The sequence below is a fragment of the Bufo gargarizans genome, chromosome 2 (assembly GCF_014858855.1).
Source record: "Bufo gargarizans isolate SCDJY-AF-19 chromosome 2, ASM1485885v1, whole genome shotgun sequence".
Lineage (NCBI taxonomy): Eukaryota > Metazoa > Chordata > Amphibia > Anura > Bufonidae > Bufo > Bufo gargarizans.
Window position 1 is genome coordinate 311,570,646 of NC_058081.1, and position 25,470 is coordinate 311,596,115.

Consider the following 25,470-nt stretch of genomic DNA (forward strand, 5'->3'; position numbering starts at 1 on the left):
CATGATTGCGGTTTTGAGTAATAAACCAGGCTGGAAGTTTTTAAAAGCCTCAGGAATCTTTTGCAGGTGTTTAGAGTTAATTAGTTGATTCAGATGATTAGGTTAATAGCTCGTTTAGAGAACCTTTTCATAATATGCTAATTTTTTTAGATAGGAATTTGTTTTTTTTTATGAGCTGTATGCCAAAATCATCAATATTAAAACAATAAAAGGCTTGAACTACTTCAGTTGGTGTGTAATGAATCTAAAATATATGAAAGTCTAATGTTTATCAGTACATTACAGAAAATAATGAACTTTATCACAATATGCAAATTTTTTGAGAAGGACCTGTATATGTAAAACATTGATATCATTTATGATGGGGAAGATTATTCATTAGTTTTAGTAATCTGCTGCTGGAAAATGTGATACTTGAGGATCTGTCTATTGCACACCACTGCTGTAAAATAAATCACGACCATCTTGGCTACTGTATTCTTTGTATCATTTGTCATGCTGAAACTAATCTTTCTTTTTTTTCCACTCAGCTGTTGTCCCTGTTCTTTGCCCCTTCGTTTTGTTGGTGAGGATATCACAGTGATGTCTGCATTCAACCTACTCCATTTGATGACAAAGAGCCAGCCAGTGGCCCTGCGGGCCTGTGGGCTTCCCTCAGGTTGACCGGGTGCTACTTGTTGTGTGATGCATGAAGGGAGCCCCTAACAATTTAATTTCCGCTGCAGGAAACATGTTGCATAGTATTCATATTGGGATATATATCCTACAGATAAATTCCAGATAATTTTTTATAGACTATAGATTTTCTAAGACTATAGTGATTCATTTTATACACACACACACACACAAATACAGTACAGACCAAAAGTTTGGACACGCCTTCTCATTCAAAGAGTTTTCTTTATTTTCATGACTATGAAAATTGTAGATTCACACTGAAAGCATCAAAACTATGAATTAACACATGTGGAATTATATACATAACAAAAAAGTGTGAAACAACTGAAAATATGTAATATTCTAGGCTCTTCAAAGTAGCCACATTTTGCTTTGATTACTGCTTTGCACACTCTTGGCATTCTCTTGATGAGCTTCAAGAGGTAGTCACCTGAAATGGTTTTCACTTCACAGGTGTGCCCTGTCAGGTTTAATAAGTGGGATTTCTTGCCTTACAAATGGGGTTGGGACCATCAGTTGCGTTGTGGAGAAGTCAGGTGGATACACAGCTGATAGTCCTACTGAATAGACCAGCAGTCAGCAACCTTCGGCACTCCAGCTGCTGTGAAACTACAATTCCCAGCATGCTCCATTCATTTCTATGGAGTTTGGAGAAGAACAGAGTAAGTATGCATGCTGGGAGTTGTAGTTTCCCAACACCTGGAGTGACGGAGATTGCCTACCCCTGGAATAGACTCTTAGAATTTGTATTATGGCAAGAAAAAAGCAGCTAAGTAAAGAAAAACTAGTGGCCATCATTACTTTGAGAAATGAAGGTCAGTCAGTCCGAAAAATTGGGAAAACTTTGAAAGTGTCCCCAAGTGCAGTCACAAAAACCATCAAGCGCTAGAAAGAAACTGGCTCACATGCGGACCACCCCAGAAAAGGAAGACAAGTTCATCCGAGTCACCAGCCTCAGAAATCGCAGGTTAACAGCAGCTCAGATTAGAGACCAGGTCAATGCCACACAGAGTTCTAGCAGCAGACACATCTCTAGAACAACTGTTAAGAGGAGACTGTGTGAATCAGGCCTTCATGGTAGAATATCTGATAGGAAACCACTGCTAAGGACAAGCAACAAGCAGAAGAGACTTGTTTGGGCTAAAGAACACAAGGAATGGACATTAGACCAGTGGAAATCTGTGCTTTGGTCTGATGAGTCCAAATTTGAGATCTTTGGTTCCAACCACTGTGTCTTTGTGCGACGCAGAAAAGGTGAACGGATGGACTCTACATGCCTGGTTCCCACCGTGAAGCATGGAGGAGGAGGTGTGATGGTGTGGGGGTGCTTTGCTGGTGACACTGTTGGGGATTTATTCAAAATTGAAGCCATACTGAACCAGCATGGCTACCACAGCATCTTGCAGCGGCATGCTATTCCATCCGGTTTGCGTTTAGTTGGATCATCATTTATTTTTCAACAGGACAATGACCCCAAACACACCTCCAGGCTGTGTAAGGGCTATTTGACCATGAAGCAGAGTGATGGGGTGCTGCGTCAGATGACCTGGCCTCCACAGTCACCGGACCTGAACCCAATCGAGATGGTTTGGGGTGAGCTGGACCGCAGAGTGAAGGCAAAAGTGTCAACAAGTGCTAAGCATCTCTGGGAACTCCTTCAAGACTGTTGGAAGACCATTTCAGGTGACTACCTCTTGAAGCTCATCAAGAGAATGCCAAGAGTGTGCAAAGCAGTAATCAAAGCAAGAGGTGGTTACTTTGAAGAACCTAGAATATGACATATTTTCAGTTGTTTCACACTTTTTTGTTTGGTATATAAATCCACATGTGTTAATTCATAGTTTTGATGCCTTCAGTGTGAATCTACAATTTTCATAGTCATGAAAATAAAGAAAACTCTTTGGTCTGTACTGTATATATTTCCATTTTTTTTTACATTTCTTTAGCAATGGGAAAGCTATTCTAAAATATGATACAATGACTTGTCTAGAGTCTCATTATTTGAATATTTTCAGTAAAGAGCACTGTTCCTCAGTATTTGGGCAATTGGATAGTGTTAAAATCTAATTTTCTTGGAAAAGTGTGATCATGACAATCACCTCAGTGATCTAAGATTGAATGTTTGTTCATTTTCATAAAAGTCTGTTCATGCTGTGGTCAAGCGTTTTTTTTTAAGGCGCTTAATGGGTCCGTGGAAAAATCGGAAAATGCACCGTTTTGCAGCCGAGGCCGTGATCCGTGTGTCCTGTCCGTCAAAAAAATATGACCTGTCCTATTTTTTTGACAGACAACGGTTCACGGACCCATTCAAGTCAATGGGTCCGTGAAAGAACACGGATGCACACAAGATTGGCATCCGTGTCCGTGATCCGTGGCCGTAGGTTGCTTTCATACAGACGGATCCGAAGATCCGTCTGCATAAAAGCTTTTTCTGATCTAAGTTTTCACTTCGTGAAAACTCATTTCCGACAGTATATTCTAACACAGAAGCGTTCCCATGGTGATGGGGACGCTTCTAGTTAGAATACACTGCAAACTTTGTACAAGACTGCCCCCTGCTGCCTGGCAGCACCCGATCTCTTACAGGGGGATATGATAGCACAATTAACCCCTTCAGGTGCGGCACCTAAAGGGGTTAATTGTACTATCATATTCCCCTGTAAGAGATCAGGGCTGCCAGGCAGCAGGGGGCAGACCCCCCCCCCTCCCCAGTTTGAATATCGTTGGTGGCACAGTGTGCCAACCACCATTGGCCCCCCTCCCTCCCTCTATTGTATAAAATCGTTGGTGGCACAGTGTGCCAACCACCATCGGCCCCCCTCCCTCCCTCTATTGTATAAAATCGTTGGTGGCACAGTGTGCCAACCACCATCGGCCCCCCTCCCTCCCTCTATTGTATAAAATCGTTGGTGGCACAGTGTGCCAACCACCATCGCCCCCCCCCCCTCCCTCTATAGCAGTAACATTGGTGGCAGTGTGCGGTCTCAACAGTAGAAGATTCATACTTACCTGCTTGCTGCTGCGATGTCTGTGAACGGCCGGGAGCTCCTCCTACTGGTAAGTGACAGTTCTTTAGCAATGCGCCGCACAGACCTTTCACTTACCAGTAGGAGGAGCTCCCGGCCGGACACAGACATCGCAGCAGCAAGCAGGTAAGTATGAATCTTCTACTGTTGTACTATTGCTAAGTAACCATGGCAACCAGGGCTGCAGTAGCGTCCTGGTTGCCATGGTTACCGATCGGAGCCCCAGCGATTAAACTGGGACTCCGATCGGAACTCCGCTGCCACCAATGATGGGGGGGGGGGCAATGGGAGACCGCACACTGCCACCAATGTTACTGCTATAGAGGGAGGGGGGGGGCGATGGTGGTTGGCACACTGTGCCACCAACGATTTAATACAATAGAGGGAGGGAGGGGGGCCGATGGTTGGCACACTGTGCCACCAACGATTTAATACAATAGAGGGAGGGAGGGGGGGGGCGATGGTGGGGGCACACTGTGCCACCAACGATATTCAAACTGGGGAGGGGGGGGGGGGCTGCCCCCTGCTGCCTGGCAGCCCTGATCTCTTACAGGGGAATATGATAGTACAATTAACCCCTTTAGGTGCCGCACCTAAAGGGGTTAATTGTGCTATCATATCCCCCAGTAAGAGATCGGGTGCTGCCAGGCAGCAGGGGGCAGTCTTGTACAAAGTTTGTAGTGTATTCTAACCTGAAGCGTCCCCATCACCATGGGAACGCCTCTGTGTTAGAATATACTGTCGGATCTGAGGTTCACGAAGTAGCTCATATCCGACAGTATATTCTAACATAGAGGCGTTCCCATGGTGATGGGGACGCTTCAAGTTAAAATATACCATCGGATTGGAGAAAACTCCAATCCGATGGTATAAAAGAACTCCAGACTTTACATTGAAAGTCAATGGGGACGGATCCGTTTGAAATGGCACCATATTGTGTCAACATCAAACGGATCCGTCCCCATTGACTTGCATTGTAATTCAGGACGGATCCGTTTGGCTCCGCACGGCCAGGCGGACACCAAAACGACTTTTTTTTCATGTCCGTGGATCCTCCAAAAATCAAGGAAGACCCACGGACGAAAAAACGGTCACGGATCACGGACCCACGGACCCCGTTTTTGCGGACCGTGAAAAAAAACTGTCGTGTGCAGGAGGCCTAAGTCTGTAGAAAAGAAATATAAGTATCAAAAATATTAAACACGTGAGACATACCTTCTAAAGTCTGAAACTCAACTGAAACCTGAACATTCAGTCTTGACCTGAGTTAACCCCAGTCACAAATCATTCTTATATTCACAGTGCTCTGGAGAGATCTGAAGAGTTTTTTTTTGTTGTGGTCCTCACACGGGACAGATAATTTATCTGCTATAATACAAGTGGAACTGATATAAAGAGGACAAATTACTCCCTTTGTGATCTTACAGTCATAGTTAAATAGTGGCTTTTACCAACTTTTTTACCCTGCCGATCCACTCCCTCCATGTCAAGAATAGCTAAAGCAGCTCCTCAAAGTAAGGTGCCTGCAAACAGCGGTATAAAGTAAAGTCTGCTTAGGTATAAAACAATTTTCTTTTGAGGCGTTATCCAGCTTTTTTAAAATTGCAACATTGTTCCATATGGCAATACAACAGCTACTTAAACGTATAATGTTCTGAGTAAGAATATTCTGCAGAGCAATGTAAACATTGAAGAGTCTGCAGCATTCACACAAGAGTTCTGCAGCCCCTTTCCCTACAGCTGATCAGTGAGGAGGCTGACAGTCAGATTCACACCAATCTAATACTGAAGGCCTATTTATTGGCATAGACCATAACAAATTAACTTGGTTTCTTAACCAACAGGATCATAAAATGCCATGTGTGAGCTAACAATGTCCGATAGGTGGTTGTTGGACCCCTGTAACCTGGATAGCTAGAGGGAAGTAGCAGCAGTGCTAGGAAAGTGCTGGACCACTGATGTTAAATTATTATATATTTTTTCTTCTAGTAAATAGCTAATTAAAGTTGTCTGGTAAAAATAAGCAGAGCAGACAGAAAACAAAGCACAGGCAGAAGGAAGAATGTTCAGGCCTCCTCTGATTGAGCATTAGCAGCATGGAGTGATATGCCACCAATGTCTGTCCTGAGACAACACGTTTAAATCGTGAAAATAAAAATACACTCATTTGTACATATCAAACTGGCTGACCTGTTGCATGTGCGCTTGGCAGCTGAAGGCATCTATGGCTACTTTCACACTAGCGTTCGGGGCTCCGCTTGTGAGTTCCGTTTGAAGGCTCTCACAAGCGGCCCCGAACGGATCCGTACAGCCCCAATGCATTCTGAGTGGATGCGGATCCGCTCAGAATGCATCAGTTTGGCACCGTTTGGCCTCCGCTCCGCTCAGCAGGCGGACACCTGAACGCTGCTTGCAGCGTTTTCGTGTCCGCCTGGCCGTGCGGAGCCAAACGGATCCGTCCAGACTTACAATGCAAGTCAATGGGGACGGATCCGTTTGACGTTGACACAATATGGTGCAATTTCAAACGGATCCGTCCCCCATTGACTTTCAATGCAAAGTCAGGAGTCCCCATCAGATCGGAGTTTTCTCCGATCCGATGGTATATTTTAACTTGAAGCGTCCCCATCACCATGGGAACGCCTCTATGTTAGAATATACCATCGGATTTGAGTTACATCGTAAACCTCAGATCCGACAGTATATTCTAACACAGAGGCGTTCCCATGGTGATGGGGACGCTTCATGTTAGAATATACTGAGAACTGTGTACAGACCCCCCCTCCTCCTGTAAGTAACTTATTGGTGGCCAGTGCGGGCCCCCCTCCCTCCCCAGTATTAAATATTACCAGTGCGGCGGCCTCCCCCTCCCTCCCTCCCCAGTATTAAATATGACCAGTGCGGCCTCCCCCTCCCTCCCTCCCTCCCTCCCCAGTATTAAATATTACCAGTGCGGCCCCCTCCCTCTATATTTATTGGTGGCCGGGCCAGTGCGGATTCCAAGTATTGTGAGCAGTGCGGCCTCCCCTCTCCCCCCCTAATTAAAATCACCCCCCCCCCCCCCATCATTGGTGGCAGCGGAGAGTACCGATCGGAGTCCCAGTTTAAATCGCTGGGGCTCCGATCGGTTACCATGGCAACCAAGACGCTATTGCAGTCTTGGCTGCCATGGTTACTTGGCAATAAATACAAGCATTATACTTACCTGAAGAGCTGCGATGTCTGACCGGCCGGGCGCTCCTCCTACTGGTAAGTGACAGGTCTGTGCTATAGGCAATGCGCCGCACAGACCTTTCACTTACCAGTAGGAGGAGCTCCCGGCCGGTCAGACATCGCAGCTCTTCAGGTAAGTATAATGCTTGTATTTATTGCCAAGTAACCATGGCAGCCAAGACTGCAATAGCGTCTTGGTTGCCATGGTAACCGATCGGAGCCCCAGCGATTTAAACTGGGACTCCGATCGGTACTCTCCTCTGCCACCAATGATGGGGGGGGGGGGGGTGATTTTAATTAGGGGGGGAGAGGGGAGGCCGCACTGCTCACAATACTTGGAATCTGCACTGGCCCGGCCACCAATAAATATAGAGGGAGGGGGCCGCACTGGTCATATTTAATACTGGGGAGGGAGGGAGGGGGAGGCCGCACTGGTCATATTTAATACTGGGGAGGGAGGGGGGGCCGCACTGGCCACCAATAAGTTAAATACAGGAGGGGGGGGGGGGGTCTGCCCCCTGCTGCCTGGCAGCATCTGCCAGGCAGCAGGGGGCAGTCGTGTACACAGTTCTCAGTATATTCTAACATGAAGCGTCCCCATCACCATGGGAACGCTTCTGTGTTTAGAATATACTGTCGGATCTGAGTTTTCCGAAGTGAAAAATCAGATCTGAAATAAACAGTTATGCAAACGGATCCGTTCTGAACGGATGCAAGCGTTTGCATTATAGGAGCGGATCCGTCTGTGCAGACACCAGACGGATCCGCTCCTAACGCAAGTGTGAAAGTAGCCTATGTTGGTCCCATAGTCATATGTGCCTGCATTGCTTAGAAAAATGAAGTTTTATATATGCAAATTAGCCTCTACGAGCAACAGGTGCATTGCCATTACACCTAGAGGATCTGCTCTCTCTACAACTGCCGACCCTCTCCAGTTTGACTGACATTCTAAAATGGAGAGGGTGCGGCAGATTCAGAGAGAGCTAAGCTTCCGTTTCACCTAGAAGCTAATTTGCATATATTAAAACATATATTTTCTCAGCAATGCGGGGACATATGAACATGGGACCAACACAGATGCCTTCTCCTGCCAGACACACATGCAACAGGTTAGCCTTTTTTATAGGTACAAATCTGCTGAAAGATGCCCTTTAAAACATTACAGTTCTTCCAGTTTTCAGCTTTTGAAACAAATTGTTCAGCCACTGGAAATGCTCTGTAATCCCCTTCTGTATCACTTTATAAATAAAGGACTAGTTTTTGCACTATGTGGCCATATATATCACAGTTAGCCTTTATTTAACTGTAGAGGACCTTTTCAGCTCCCTCGACCCGTCTGTTTTAGTAAAGACTTGTCTTCCTCATCAAATAGCAATGATGAGTATTGGGTGTTGCCACCCTCTTCTCCTCTCCACTGTCAGGGTTCATAAGACATCATCAGTTTATGTAGGGACATACCTTATTGACAAGGAGAATTGTAACATCTAGTTGTCAATTTATTCTTACATTTCCAGGAGGAATAGCTAAGGAAGCACACAACAGCAGTGCAGTTTTTTTTTTTTTAGTTTACTGGAGCATGCATGTATTCACTAAAGCATATATTTTAGTAGAGCTTGCGTGTCCTTTTTAACACGTAACAAAAAACAAAAAAAGAATCACTACATATAAAAATTAATTCATTTTAAATAATAAAATCTTTGAGATTACAGTTCAGTAGGCCAGCTTCGGTTTAACAAAAATGTGACAAGTGAATATTTTGTTCTACTGTTGCATATCTTAACAAGCTGTTTTCCACTAGATGGCAGTATATCCTTATTTTTGTCCAAATGTTTGGAATGTAACCGGGCAATAATGCATTGTGTTCTATTCCAGCATACTAGGAGTTAAGCTGTCACGCGGCGCGCGCACACATAAAGTTTTGCTCACAAATAGACTATTTCCTGATATATCACAGACCTTTTCCAGCATTAGAAACAATGAAAGTGGCTTAGCAGATCTTTAATGCATTCCAGATATCAGAATGAAGCAAGGAATTCCTTCAGCTATGATTAGCTACAAAACATGGGGTGTAGTGGAAATACCCCATTTGTGAGTCATTAAAACATCTTGTTTTGTATCTAAACAAAAGTCACATTTAAAGCTTGAAGTTTGATTCTTATTTCTTCCATTTTGCCCCAAAATCCATTGAGTGAATAGTGCTCGTACTGATGTTTGTCAGCTATATTTGCTGCAGCAGACCACCCAGGGTTTTAGAGACCCATTATGAACAGCTATTATTTATGTGTTTTCTATTTGTTGGGGGCTCTCACCTACCATGTGTTTTCCTGTTTTTCACATTGATTGTTGCCTGCATCACCTGTACTTTGCATGCATCCTTTTTATTTCCTTTCAGTGTGTCTGACATGGTCACCCTGTCTGACCATACCCAAAAGATGTCACATAGTATGACTTTTTACAATGGTGCCAAGGACTCTGAGTACAATTTAATTATAAACCATAAAACTAAGGACTAAAGTCAATTTTATTGAATTTGAAATGCATATTTTTACATTTTTTGAACTATGGGGGTCATGTATGAGCAGATATTTGCCAATATTGTGGCGTATATCTGGGGCAGATTCTGTCACATGCTATGGTGTGGCAGAATCTCCGACTTATTCCCCACTCACGCCAAGTCTAAAAAAGTGGAGTGGGAGGGGAAGGGGACATGCCGGCAGGGCCGTCTCATTCATCATTTTCTACCCCTGGTTTAGGGGTAGAAAATTGTCTAAATGTAAAACAGTAAGGAAGCTGTCTTATATTTAGAATTGGTGGTGGATAAGCCAAAGTTATAAAGAGGCCGGCACCTCTACATAACTTCGTCAATTCACTGCCTGCTATAGAGCTTATTAAGACCGGTGTCTAAAATACCAGTCTTAATAAATGTGCCCCTATGTTTCTGTATTGAATTTGCAAGTATACAGAGCTATACATTCTGACGGCACGTGTTTTTTTGGTGTTGATCAGGTATTTTTCATACAGCCTTGATTATTACTTGCTAGAAAAACCAGCAACTTGTCAAGTGCAGATCTATGAAACATGCTCAGAAGCTTTAACTACCAGTAGTTATTGTATTGTATACACACGGTACATACAGTATAGTCGTCTAAGTAGAAATGTCTGTTCTGATATACAGTACAGACCAAAAGTCTGGACACACCTTCTCATTCAAAGAGTTTTCTTTATTTTCATGACTATGAAAATTGTAGATTCACACTGAAGGCATCAAAACTATGAATTGACACGTGGAATTATATACATAACAAAAAAGTGTGAAACAACTGAAAATATGTCATATTCTAGGTTCTTCAAAGTAGCCACATTTTGCTTTGATTACTGCTTTGCACACTCTTGGCATTCTCTTGATGAGCTTCAAGAGGTAGTCACCTGAAATGGTTTTCACTTCACAGGTGTGCCCTGTCAGGTTTAATAAGTGGGATTTCTTGCCTTATAAATGGGGTTGGGACCATCAGTTGCGTTGTGCAGAAGTCAGGTGGATACACAGCTGATAGTCCTACTGAATAGACTGTTAGAAAAAAAAGCAGCTAAGAAAAACGAGTGGCCATCATTACTTTAAGAAATGAAGGTCAGTCAGTCCGAAAAATTGGGAAAACTTTGAAAGTGTCCCCAAGTGCAGTCACAAATACCATCAAGCGCTACAAAGAAACTGGCTCACATGCAGACCGCCCCAGTAAAGGAAGACCAAGAGTCACCTCTGCTGCGGAGGATAAGTTCATCCGAGTCACCAGCCTCAGAAATCGCAGGTTAACAGCAGCTCAGATTAGAGACCAGGTCAATGCCACACAGAGTTCTAGCAGCAGACACATCTCTAGAACAACTGTTAAGAGGAGACTGTGTGAATCAGGCCTTCATGGTAGAATATCTGCTAGCAAACCACTGCTAAGGACAGGCAACAAGCAGAAGAGACTTGTTTGGGCTAAAGAACACAAGGAATGGACATTAGACCAGTGGAAATCTGTGCTTTGGTCTGATGAGTCCAAATTTGAAATCTTTGGTTCCAACCACCGTGTCTTTGTGCGACGCAGAAAAGGTGAACGGATGGACTCTACATGCCTGGTTCCCACCGTGAAGCATGGAGGAGGAGGTGTGATGGTGTGGGGGTGCTTTGCTGGTGACACTGTTGGGGATTTATTCAAAAATGAAGGCATACTGAACTAGCATGGCTACCACAGCATCTTGCAGCGGCATGCTATTCCATCCGGTTTGCGTTTAGTTGGACCATCATTTATTTTTCAACAGGACAATGAGCCCAAACACACCTCCAGGCTGTGTAAGGGCTATTTGACCATGAATGAGAGTGATGGGGTGCTGCGCCAGATGACCTGGCCTCCACAGTCACTGGACCTGAACCCAATCGAGATGGTTTGGGGTGAGCTGGACCGCAGAGTGAAGGCAAAAGGGCCAACAAGTGCTAAGCATCTCTGGGAACGCCTTCAAGACTGTTGGAAGACCATTTCAGGTGACTACCTCTTGAAGCTCATCAAGAGAATGCCAAAAGTGTGCAAAGCAGTAATCAAAGCAAAAGGTGGCTACTTTAAAGAACCTAGAATATGACATATTTTCAGTTGTTGTGACACTTCTTTGTTATGTATATAATTCCACATGTGCTAATTCATAGTTTTGATGCCTTCAGTGTGAAGCTACAATTTTCATAGTCATGAAAATAAAGAAAACTCTTTGAATGAGAAGGTGTGTCCATACTTTTGGTCTGTACTGTATATGAATATCCAGTTTGTTTCTATTGTTCAGCAATGGCGGTCTGTCAATATAGCATTAGTCCTGACATCTCCCTATCTGTATTACAGAAGTTGTTAGACCTGTGATGAAAAAGGCCAACATTTTGAAACACATCAGTTCACAGCTTGGGATCTCTGATTAGAGAATACCAGATCATGCCACCACTGTATAGCCTCTGTGTGTAATGACATGATGGCACTTGACTTGATCTTGATAAAGAAGCTTCAAACCTACATCATAGGTTTATAGTAGCACGATTCAAAACCCACGACCATATTCTGTACATTTACAGTGCATGGTTTCAAGCAGGTTAAAGAAATTGAACTGCAACTAAAAAGATCTGTTCCATCAATTCTAATGGGGCTTGTAAAGGTTACATGCTGCAGAAACAGCACCACCTCCTGGAAATGTAGGACTAAATTGACAAATGAACGTTACATTTCCCTCGTGTGTGCTTACGGTCTGACACCATTCAGTTAGTGCTAACAGTATCATATTATGTAGTGACACAAATAGAGATGTGCAAAGTTCTTAAACATTCAATACAGCTGATTTGCTGAATTTAACCAAAAAATTAGCTTTGTGACAAATTACTTAGCCATGAAGCGCATTACTTTGTAAGTAGCGGGTGCAATGACGGGGAACGGCGATTGCGCAGCCCCCCGATCCCCCCCCCCCCCGTCATTGAACTTGTAATGATCACTGCATCTGAGATTAATATTAAGGCCTTTCAGGGGTTAATCATTTAAAAAAAAAATTGTACTTACCTTATCCATCTATCTTAGCCACCACGGCCATCTTGCTTGAAGTTCCAGCGCTAAATCTCGCACGGTGCATGATAAAGCTGCGCAGGATCTTCAAGCAAGATGTCCACGGCAGCCTCTTCGTGCTCAAATGGATGAGGTAAGTATGATTTTTTTTTTTGCCTCATTTTAGGGAAAATTGATTAGTTACCACAAAGCACAAGGAAATTCGACTTCGCTGTTAATCGAATTTTCCCTGAAATTCAGATTGGATACTTCGATTTGCTCAACACTAGACACAGCTAATTATTATTTTTAACTCTTTTGCTGCCAGGGCTGTTTGGACATTTTGCACCTTTGGTAGCCGGGGCTTCAGTGTGTTTCCTGGTCTGTGCAGCTGCGCCACAAAAGATAGAACATGTCCTATCTTCGGCCATGTTTTACCGATCGTGGACTCATTTAAGTCAAGGTGTGGGTGTACATGGGCAGTGTCTGTGTTTTGCAAATCTGCGGTTTGCAGTCCACAAAGTGGAGACGGTAGTGTGAATGTTGATTTAACCCCATATCTATATATTTAGTGAAAGTAGATACCAGAACTGGTAAAACAAAAAAATCTAGGTAGGAACCTATAAAATACAGATATTAAAGTCTTTTGAAAAGTTAACCCGCAAAACCTATATACAGTATTTCCTTAGAACAGACAACCTGATGAGTGCAGTTGACTTGATGGACTATTGACATCCAGTTCCACCTTCATGTTACTTTGTGACAAACAGGCATTATTTTAAAATATGCATTAAAACATCCAAGCATTACACATAAAAACATAAATCTAAAACATTAAGTTGTGCAAATTTCATATCTACCACAAGCATATACATCAACAAGAGCTTATTCTCTTAAAAACACTGGAATAGAGGTCATGTGGTCATTATACACATACATGTTAAAAAAAATTTAGAGTGCAAAATATACTGGGTATGAAAAATATAACCTAATTGCTTCATACCACTTTGCAGCAAACATTGATTAGCAAATATTGGGCAAAAATTCTGATTTGCAACTAAAATGTGTAACTCTGGCAGTGTCCTTATGCAAATAAAATATAGTCTGTAAAAAAACTGTCAGATGTTAGGAGTTCATACATACCACATGTCTACAGTCAATGCTGCATGTGTTATTGAAATGCAAAAAATTTAGTAATGCACAAACCTACTTTTACATGCAAGTACTGGAAATGATGTAGTATATAATTTTCCACCCCCTATACAAACTGTAATCCTAATTATCAATGATAAATTCCTAAATATTATATAATGCATTAACTGAGGCCGGGTATAATATGTGTGCTTTATTACTCCCGTATTATGGACCCAACACCTGAAGGTCCTGTAGGGCCATACTTCTGGTTCTGATGAACTGTGGGATTTCTGGGTGTTGCATTCATATTATGGGCACAAAAAAGCCTGTCTGAAAAGTGGCTGAATACTGTTTTTTAAAAAAAAGAAAAACTACAGTTATTGAAAATGGACATTTATGATAACAGTCAATGAGCGAAATGTTTTGATATTTCTCTCTACTGATAATCGTTATCGCCATCACTGCAGCATTTAACGTGTATTGCTAGAGAAGTGTTCCGTATATTTTACTCTATAGATCGGTTATGGACAGGATACAGGCAGTGTAAAATTTAAACTTTATTGATGTTTGTGTATTTGCGGTGAGTTTGGTGCAGTTTATTTGGTGCAGTGAGGTTCTGGTAAAAGTCTTGGTCATGGCATCAGTAAACGACCTAATTAGGCACAAAGGGGCAATGAGATAAGCAAGCTCCTTTTCTGGTATTCTCTGTGATTGATGGATGCAGGGGGTTGATAACATGCACAGAAGTCCATGAGACTGTGTACAGTTACAAAGGGACAGACAAACTTTGTTTCACTGTGTAGCCTGCCAGCATGTCCCCCACTCGTCTCCTCTAGACTGACTTCTCAGCCAGCAGAAACAGCTAGAGATTCATGCTAGGTGTTATTTTAAAGTCGACTTTGTTTTTAAAGCAAGTCCAAGATCACGGTGCTAGCCGCAATAAATCACCAGTTAGAGCACTTAAAAATGAGGCCAGGATTGAAAGCTGTAGGTACAGTATATGCAGCTTTCATTGAGATCCCTTTATAAGGAATCAAACTGGTGATTTATTTATGGTCTTGTTTTAATGCTGAAATTGTAAGCTTTAAAAAAGACCTGGATTGAATCTCTTAATGTTAAACAGCCCGAGATCCAGCCATCAGTAGCAGGGATGTATGAGATGTGTCCATGGGTACTGGATTGCCACATTACAAGGACCTATGACATAAGTCATTGGCAGGGAAAGGGTTAATTGGAGAGTACCCTTAATCCTGGTTCATTGGTGCATGCTGTATTTTTCACATTTGCCTACAAGAAGTGAAGGCCCTTTAGTGTGACTTAAATATGTAACAAATTACCAAATACAATAATATCCATATATCTTAATCCATGTGTTCAGTGAATATAGTTGATATCCACATAAGTTCTTCATGACAGTAATGTACTCAGTAGAAATCAGAACAATTCATGCTGTCATCAGAGTCTCTCCTCAGACATTGGGCTTGTTGTGGTAAAGAATTAAAGTGGTTTTAATGGAATACAGTATTGATGGTCTGTCCTTAGGTGGCACTGCATCCCCTTCATTGTTCCCTTTATTGTAATACTAGGCAAAGCTGTACCTGGTATTACAAGTCACAGCGTCTCAGTCCTATTCAAGAGAATAGAACTAAACTGTTATACTAGGAGTTACAAAAAGGGGGACATAGCGCTTGCAGGAATGCCATGGTCCTTTCAGTTAGTGCCAATGCCAATCTGACATTAATGATCTATTCTTAAGGATTTGCCATCAATATTGGAGTCCCCAAATCCTTTAACTCCACTTCTCAGAGATGCTTCCAAATAAGTATATTCTCAATTAGATATTATGGAATACCGACTGCTGCTGCCACCATTAAACATAGACAGGACCCTTTTCATTAGTACTGCCAATTTTTTATAAAAAGTAACAGTAGAAGTGTTTTACATTTGATTACTGGATCGAAACTACAGATATAATTTCTGAATGTGTTTTGAATATTGCATATTAAGTTTTTTTTTTGCATAAATTGCATAGGGTCCATTCACACATCTGCAAAATGGGTCCGCATCCGTTCCGTAATTTTGCGGAACGGGTGCAGACCCATTCACTTTCAATGGGGCCGGAATGTGCTGTCCGGATCCGCAATTCCGCATCCGTGCTTCCGTTTCCGCAAAAAAATAGAACATGTCCTATTCCTTAGATTAGGCATTTTCTATTATAGCGCCGGTGATGTGCGGTCCGCAAATTGTGGAATGCACATTGCCAGTGTCCGTGTTTTGCGGATCCGCAGAACACTTACGGACATGTGAATGCACCCTTAGGCCTTTTTCACACGAGCGTAATGTTTTTGGCCCGGATAAGATGCGGGTGCGTTGCGGGAAAATGCACGATTTTTTTCCGCATGAGTGCAAAACATTGTAATGCGTTTTGCACTCGCGTGAGAAAAATCGTCATGTTTGGTACCCGAACATGACCCGTCATGGTTTGGGTTAGATGTTGTGTAGATTTTATTATTTACCCTTATAACATGGTTATAAGGAAAAATAATAGCATTCTTATTACAGAATGCATAGTAATAGGGCTGGAGGGGTTAAAAAAATAATAATTTTTTTTACTCACCTTAATCCACTTGCTCTCGCAGCCCGACTTCTCTTCTGTCTTCTTCTTTGAGGAATAGGACCTTTGATGACATCCATGATGATGGATCATGTGACGGACCATGTGATGGCCGCAGTGACGTCACCACAGGTCCTTTTTCTGTGCACAGCAAATATTAAGACAGAAAAGAAGCCGGGCTGCGCGATCAAGTGGATTAAAGTGAGTTATATATATTTTTTATTTTTTTTTAACCCCTCCAGCGCTATTGTACTATGCATTCTGTATTCAGAATGCTATTATTTTCCCTTATAACCATGTTATAAGGGAAAATAATAAAGATTGGGTCCCCATCCCGATCGTCTCCTAGCAACCGTGTGTGAAAATCGCACCGCATGCACACTTGCTTGCGGATGCTTGCGATTTTTACACAGCCCCATTCACTTCTATGGGGCCTGCGTTGGGTGGAAAACGCACAAAGAAGAACATGCTGCGATTTTCACGCAATGCACAAGTGATGTGTGAAAATCCCCGCTCATGTGCACAGCCCCATAGAAATTAATGGGTCCGGATTCAGTGCGGGTGCAATGCGTTCACCTCACACATTGCACCCGCGTGGAAATCTCACCCGTGTGAAAGAGGCCTTAAGGTAGTTAATCTCAGTGTTAACCTGGAGGTTATAAGACCATGACCAACTTAGTATACAACATATGTACTGTAAAATAATGCTTCAAGCAGAAGGTGAAATAATCCCATTCTCATCGTTTCTTCCCATATATACATTTACATTAGGGAAGAAACAAAGAATGTTTTGTGTTCCTTGTTTTACTTGAGTGTGGCATGGTTCCAAGCACAGTCTTGTACGCTTGAGTAATTACTCTCTAAAGCCAAGGTTACCTGATAAATGTCAGTACATTCTCCAGATAAAAATATGTTATTACAGGCTCTAGGGCTAAATTTGCTTTGAAATTAGAAAAACCTGAAATTTACTTTCATGGGAGGATTTGGTTAATCTAAAAACACCTTTAGAAAATGAAAACAAAACTAGGGGAGTAATGCTCTATGTACCTGATCCCTTTGCCGTTACTCAGAAACTCCCATTCAAGTCACTGGCTGCTTTGAAGCATATGAGGTTACACCATTGAAGTTAGATTTTGAATGAAGAACCACAGCAAGTACATTTGACATTGCTTTGGTGGAAAAGATTTAAAGTTCATACTGGGTTTGGTTTTTTAAATGATCTTGACCACTGTTTGCTCTAAGATATGTATAGTATGTTATTTACAGCCTAGATAAAACCCACGTGTATTTAGAGTAATATCAGCCAGATTCTGGTACAGTATATCCATGTCAAAGAATGTTTGCTTTTTTGCTGTTTGCAATAATGTTCTTTTGATGTAAGTGGCATGTCTGCATGCAAAATCTTATCTGCCCCCTGTTGATATTATGGTTTAGTATCCCCTTCCTTTTAGCACTGCTTAATTTACTTGTACAAATCGGATTCCCAAAAAGTTGGGACACTATACAAATCGTGAATAAAAACTGAATGCAATGATGTGGAGGTGCCAACTTCTAATATTTTATTCAGAATAGAACATAAATCACAGAACAAAAGTTTAAACTGAGAAAATGTACCATTTTAAGGGAAAAATATGTTGAATCAGAATTTCATGGTGTCAACAAATCCCCAAAAAGTTGGGGCAAAGCCATTTTCACCACTGTGTGGCATCTCCCCTTCTTCTTACAACACTCAACAGACGTCTGGGGACCGAGGAGACCAGTTTCTCAAGTTTAGAAATAGGAATGCTCTCCCATTCTTGTCTAATACAGGCCTCTAACTCAGTGTTTCCCAACCAGTGTGCCTCCAGCTGTTGCAAAACTACAACTCCCAGCATGCCTGGACAGCCTTTGGCTGTGCGGGCATGCTGGGAGTTGTAGTTTTGCAACAGCTGGAGGCACACTGGTTGGGAAACACTGCTCTAACTGTTCAATCGTCTTGGGCCTTCTTTGTTGCACCTTCCTCTTTATGATGCGCCAAATGTTCTCTATAGGTGAAAGATCTGGACTGCAGACTGGCCATTTCAGTACCCGGATCCTTCTCCTACGCAGCCATGATGTTGTGATTGATGCAGAATCTGGTCTGGCATTATCTTGTTGAAAAATGCAGGGTCTTCCCTGAAAGAGATGACGTCTGGATGGGAGCATATGTTGTTCTAGAACCTGAATATATTTTTCTGCATTGATGGTGCCTTTCCAGACATGCAAGCTGCCCATGCCACACGCACTCATGCAACCCCATACCGTCAGAGATGCAGGCTTCTGAACTGAGCGTTGATAACAACTTGGGTTGTCCTTGTCCTCTTTGGTCCGGATGACATGGCGTCCCAGATTTCCAAAAATAACTTCGAATCGTGACTCGTCTGACCACAGAACAGTCTTCCATTTTGCCACACTCCATTTTAAATGATCCCTGGCCCAGTGAAAACGCCTGAGCTTGTGGATCTTGCTTAGAAATGGCTTCTTCTTTGCACTGTAGAGTTTCAGCTGGCAACGGCGGATGGCACGGTAGATTGTGTTCACTGAGAATGGTTTCTGGAAGTATTCCTGAGCCCATTCTGTGATTTCCTTTACAGTAGCATTCCTGTTTGTGGTGCAGTGTCGTTTAAGGGCCCGGAGATCACGGGCATCCAGTATGGTTTACGGCCTTGACCCTTACGCACAGAGATTGTTCCAGATTCTCTGAATCTTCGGATGATGTTATGCACAGTTGATGATGATAGATGCAAAGTCTTTGCAATTTTTCGCTGGGTAACACCTTTCTGATATTGCTCCTCTATCTTTCTGCGCAACATTGTGGGAATTGGTGATCCTCTACCCATCTTGGCTTCTGAGAGACACTGCCACTCTGAGAAGCTCTTTTTATACCCAATCATGTTGCCAATTGACCTAATTAGTGTTAATTGGTCTTCCAGCTCTTCGTTATGCTCAAATTTACTTTTTCCAGCCTCTTTTTGCTACTTGTCCCAACTTTTTTGGGATCTGTTGACACCGTGAAAATTTGAATCAATGTATTTTTCCTTTAAAATGATACATTTACTTGGATTAAACTTTTGATCTGTCCTCTACGTTCTATTACAAATAAAATATTGACATTTGCCATCTCCACATCATTGCATTCAGTTTTTATTCAAAATTTGTTTAGTGTCCAAACTTTTTTGGAATCTGGTTTGTATATAAATAACTCATAAGAGTGGCATGGAAACAATCGGAGTGCCTCAGTATTACATTGATTTTCCTTCCATTTGTTTGCAAGTGTACTTTCAAGTGCAATTTTCCCTATACAGAACTTTCAAAGATCGTCTTTTGTTCTCTGGAAAATAATGATAAATGTTTCTTATGAAATATCCCCTGAATGTATACTAAACAGCAACTGTGGAAATGTGAGTAGATTAACTAAGATTAGGTGGTTTAGACATTAAATGGGTTATACAACCAGGACTTAAAAAAAAAAAGGGACAGAATGGCTTAAAAAAGTAAAAAACAAAAATAAAGTATGTTTTACCAATCTCCTGTGGAGATAAAGTATGTTTTACCAAGCTACAGTGGAAGCAGGGGAAGCAGCTGCTACAGGGCCCAAATTCAGAAGGGGCCCACCCAAGAGTAGGCCTTAAAAATATTATTGTCAGGGCTCCTTCAGTATTATACAATGACATTTATTTTCAGAGACACTATATACTATGACATGACATACAGTATATACGTGTAGGAAATGAACGGAACGGCTGACAGGAGTGGGGGTTGCACAAGAGTGAGTTGAGAAGTTGTTGCTGGGGGAAGGGTGGTTCAAAAATTAGCTGTGGGGTCCAATCATTTCTAGTTACACCACTTTTCCCACAGACCTAATTTCTGACCTTTCCATGATCCCACACAGATCTCTACTTACTTTTTGAAGAAATGTGACCTCTCATTCAGTTACTGGCCATGGTGGGTTATTAATGAGGCTAGTGATTGGTTGAGCAGTCACATCTCGTGCTGAGAGGGACCACGAACTAGAGATCAGCATTTCTGCTCTTTCGAAAGGAAAACCACTTCATAGGGACTGTTCATATATTTCAAGAAAATGCCTATGATCATATAGTGTTAATTAAAGCCGCTAATATATAGTAATGCATTCTGACATTGGAGCCTGCTGCAGTATGCCTCCTTCTCTCTGATGTCCAGTGTTCATGTAACATATTTATTACTGCATCATACTTGGGCTTACATTTGCTGATGCACAGAGCCTTTAGAATTACAGTATATACTTATAGGGATCAACCAATATAAGTTTTTTTAGAGCCGATACCGATAATCGGTAAACATTCAGGCTATAGCTGATAATTTATACCGATATTTAGTGAATTTTCACTTTTGAAAAAAAAATATGAAAAATTCCTACACAAATCTGCTGAAAATGAATATGTTTATTGTTAACGTGTAGTTTTTCTTTTGTAAATCTTTCTTTTTCATTTATACTTAATATTTTGGTGTTTTTTTTTGTTTTGTTTTTTACATAGTAAAAAATAATAATAACTATTAACCCCCTTAGGGACTAGAACCCTTGTCCTATTCACTCTGATAGAGCTCTATCAGGGTGAATAGGACCTCACTATCTCCCTGCTGCCCTGTGCTTTGTGCACACGGCAGCAGGGAGCTAACTATAGCAGCCAGGGCTTCAATAGCGTCCTGGCTGCCATGGTAACCGATCGGAGCCCCAGGATTACACTGCTGGGGCTCCGATCAGAACTGCTACTGCACCACCAATGAAATTACTTGGGTTGGGGGAGGGGGACCCTGTGGCCACTGCCACCAATGATTAATTATGGGGGGCTTAGGTGGTGGGGCGCACTGCGCCACAAATGTCTTTAATACTGGGGTTGGGGGGGCGCACTGAGCCACCAATGTCTAATACTGGGGTGGGGGGGGGGCGCACTGCACCACCAATGAAGATAACGCTCTCATTAATTTATATACAGGAGGCGGGAGCTGGCTGCAGAATCACATAGCTGGCTCCCGACCTCTATGAGCGTTAGCTGTGATCCGCGGTAGTTAACCCCTAAGGGGATGGCAGCTACTTGTCATAGGGGATGGGAGCCGACTATGTGATTCTGCAGCCAGCTCCCGCCTCCTGTATATGAATTAATGAGAGCGTTATCTTCATTGGTGGCGCAGTGGCCACAACCCCGCCCCTCCTCTTGTCCTCCCTCCTCTCATTGGTGGCAGCAGCAGTACAGGTGGAGGGAGACACTGCTTCCTTCTCCCCATGGCTGCTGAGGGAACACGGAGAGCGCGGACAGCAGCGCAATCCTTGTTCCTGATACGTTATCGGTATATTGGCAAAATAGATGCCGATACCGATAACATTCAAAATCCTGAATATCGGCCGATAATATCGGTAAAACCGATAATCAGTCGATCCCTAGACTAGAAAGTGGCTAAATTAGCATTCTATGCTTGTAGGTAACTCTTTAAAACCTCAGTAAAATTATTATAACAACCAGAACAGTTTATCCAGAAAGAATTTAAAGGGATGGGCACTTTCTGGCTGCTTGTGACCAATGTTTATGTAAGATGACTATATGACAATTACTAATCTAACCTTTGTTGATATTCTGTGCTGTTTGCTATATTTCATAAGTCATGTCCCCTTATTAGGCAAATCTTCTGTGCTGTCTACATCGGAGACCTGTCCATAAGATGGCCACTAATGAAGGGTCATGTGACCAGGCAAAAATAACTCCAGACACATTACTCCACCCTCTTCACTCAAATACACCATATCTGCTCTTGCAATGCTGAGACATTAGTTCAGGTGCAGTGTATTTAAATGAAGGAGACTAAGTGATTTGCTTGCTCACATGACCCTCCACCAGCAGCCATTTTATGGACAGGATATATGTGTGGAAAGCACAGAAAACTTGGCAAACAAGGAATTATAACTTATGAAATATAGAAAATTGTGCACAGGCTATATCAGTAAGTGGCATATAGTCATATTACTAACACATTGATTAACAGAAGCTGGAAAGTGGCCAACCCCTTTAAATATGTGTAAGTCCATTCTGACAACAAATATATGAGCGAGCTGGGAAATGTGTAACCAGAGTCTAAGATCTCATGCACACATCAAAGACCATAGTGAGGCACACAAAATGTCTACAGCTATGTAGCAGTAGGAACTCCATGTGCCTCTGTGTATGCCTTATTACAGGATTACTCTCCCCTAGAACCTATAGCACTGTGGTAGTGTGTCCATGTCAATGGCTTGCTCCAGCTCAAAGGCAGGTAAGACTGGGCAAGTGCAGAAAACACAAACTCATCTGGCACTGCACAGGTCCAATCAAGCAGGATCTTTAGTTCATCTGAGAATAAAACACAAAAGTCTTACAGAATTCAGGCTACTCTTGGCCTTAACTAACTTTTCACTTGTAGCTGACATTTTTAGTAGTTTTCTTCTGTGCAGAGAAAATGTGTAGTTTGCCGTTCTCTCAGAGATGGTGAGCAATTAGCTGCCATCCATTGCACTCTCAAAAAGTAGGGGAAAATCTGCTTCCTTACCACAGGATCATGGAGACCATTTTAGAGAGTTGCTGACCTGTATGTGAATTTAGTACTTGTGCTAAGATAGAAACTTCTAATGTTTCATCCGAAGTCGATTCGCTCATCCCTAGTGAAAAGCAGGGCTTTTTTTTCTGGCGGAACGCACCGGAACGGCATTCCGCCACCTTTTAACATCACAGCCTCCAGCATCGCAGGCTGAGATGTATCAGCGGGGAGGGACTGGGAGGAGGAGCTGGGGGCCGGTGTGTTCACTGTGCTCCGGCCCCCAGCTCCAGTACAGTTATAAAATGTGTAAAATTAATAATGATTCTATTCATGCTGCCCCCTCTGTAGTACTGTATAACATTCAATATATCCATCCTACTCACAGGGCTACTGTTATCGTAATGCAGGCCGGCCGGGCAGATGAGCGGCAGCATCACTGACTGACGTCAGGTGCCTGTGCCGCCTGCTTCATTCATAAAGTAGGCCGGGCAGGCACGTGACGTCAGTCAGTGATGCTGCCGCTCGTCTGCCCGGCCGGCCTGCATTACGATAACAGTAGCCCTGTGAGTAGGATGGATATATTGAATGTTATACAGTACTACAGAGGGGGCAGCATGAATCATTATTAATTGATACACATTTTATAACTGTACTGGAGCGGCAATGGGGGGGGGTCTGTGGATAGCACTGTTAGGGGGTGGGGGGGGGGTCTGTGGATGGCACTGTTAGGGGGTGGGGGGGGGGTCTGTGGATGGCACTGTTATGGGGTGGGGGGGTCTGTGAATGGCACTGTTATAGGATGGGGGGTATGTGGATGGCACTGTTATGGGGTAGGGGGGTCTGTGGATGGCACTGTTATGGGGTGGGGGGGTCTGTGGATGGCACTGTTAAGGAGGGGTCTGCGGATGGCACTGTTATGGGGTGGGGGGTCTGTGGATGGCACTGTTAAGGGGGGTCTGTGGATGGCACTGTTAAGGGGGGTCTGTGGATGGCACTGTTATAGGATGGGGGGTCTGTGGATGGCACTGTTATGGGGATGGGGGGGTCTGTGGATGGCACTGTTATGGGGTGGGGGTCTGTGGATGGCACTGTTATGGGGTGGGGGGGTCTGTGGATGGCACTGGTATGGGGTGGGGGGGTCTGTGGATAGCACTGTTATAGGATGGGGGGGTCTGTGGATGGCACTGTTATGGGGTGGGGGAGTCTGTGGATGGCACTGTTATAGGATGGGGGGGTCTGTGGATGGCACTGTTATGGGGTGGGGGGTCTGTGGATGGCACTGTTATGGGGTGGGGGGGTCTGTGGATGGCACTGTTATAGGATGGGGGGGTCTGTGGATGGCACTGTTATAGGATGGGGGATCTGTGGATGTCATCCACAGATCCCTCATTAACAGTGCCATCCCCATCTGGGGGGTTTCTTTGCTGGGCTGGACTTTTAAAGTCCCCCCAAATTTTACTTGCATCCCTGTTCTCTAAAGGGGCGGTTTTAGGGGGGCGGTCCTAGGGGTGGGTAGGGGCGTGGCCGTGGGAGGGGGGGTTAGCACTGGTGAAAAGCATTTAGCAAGGAAGGAAACAGAGGGTAAACAGCTAATAACATGAAAACCAGACATTTTTCACTGATAAAATATATTACAAAGTTTCTTGTGGTTGCGTATACTATTGTTTTATGTACTGAGATGTATCAGCGGGGAGGGACTGGGAGGAGGAGCTGGGGGCCGGTGTGTTCACTGTGCTCCGGCCCCCAGCTCCAGTACAGTTATAAAATGTGTAAAATTAATAATGATTCTATTCATGCTGCCCCCTCTGTAGTACTGTATAACATTCAATATATCCATCCTACTCACAGGGCTACTGTTATCGTAATGCAGGCCGGCCGGGCAGATGAGCGGCAGCATCACTGACTGACGTCAGGTGCCTGTGCCGCCTGCTTCATTCATAAAGTAGGCCGGGCAGGCACGTGACGTCAGTCAGTGATGCTGCCGCTCGTCTGCCCGGCCGGCCTGCATTACGATAACAGTAGCCCTGTGAGTAGGATGGATATATTGAATGTTATACAGTACTACAGAGGGGGCAGCATGAATCATTATTAATTGATACACATTTTATAACTGTACTGGAGCGGCAATGGGGGGGGGGTCTGTGGATAGCACTGTTAGGGGGTGGGGGGGGTCTGTGGATGGCACTGTTATGGGGTGGGGGGGTCTGTGAATGGCACTGTTATAGGATGGGGGGTATGTGGATGGCACTGTTATGGGGTAGGGGGGTCTGTGGATGGCACTGTTATGGGGTGGGGGGGTCTGTGGATGGCACTGTTAAGGAGGGGTCTGCGGATGGCACTGTTATGGGGTGGGGGGTCTGTGGATGGCACTGTTAAGGGGGGTCTGTGGATGGCACTGTTAAGGGGGGTCTGTGGATGGCACTGTTATAGGATGGGGGGTCTGTGGATGGCACTGTTATGGGGATGGGGGGGTCTGTGGATGGCACTGTTATGGGGTGGGGGGGTCTGTGGATGGCACTGGTATGGGGTGGGGGGGTCTGTGGATAGCACTGTTATAGGATGGGGGGGTCTGTGGATGGCACTGTTATGGAATGGGGGAGTCTGTGGATGGCACTGTTATAGGATGGGGGGGTCTGTGGATGGCACTGTTATGGGGTGGGGGGTCTGTGGATGGCACTGTTATGGGGTGGGGGGT

The 25,470-nt window shown here is 43.6% G+C and overlaps 1 protein-coding gene across 1 annotated transcript in view; it reads left to right on the forward strand.

The window, feature by feature from the left end:
• MSRB3 (methionine sulfoxide reductase B3) overlaps window positions 1–25,470 on the forward strand; it is a 171,468-nt gene that overhangs the window by 24,009 nt on the left and 121,989 nt on the right. Inside the window, exon 2 of the mRNA XM_044277192.1 lies at window positions 531–658. Coding sequence (XP_044133127.1) covers window positions 583–658 — 76 coding nt within the window. The 5' untranslated portion in view covers window positions 531–582. The remainder of the gene's footprint in view (window positions 1–530; window positions 659–25,470) is intronic.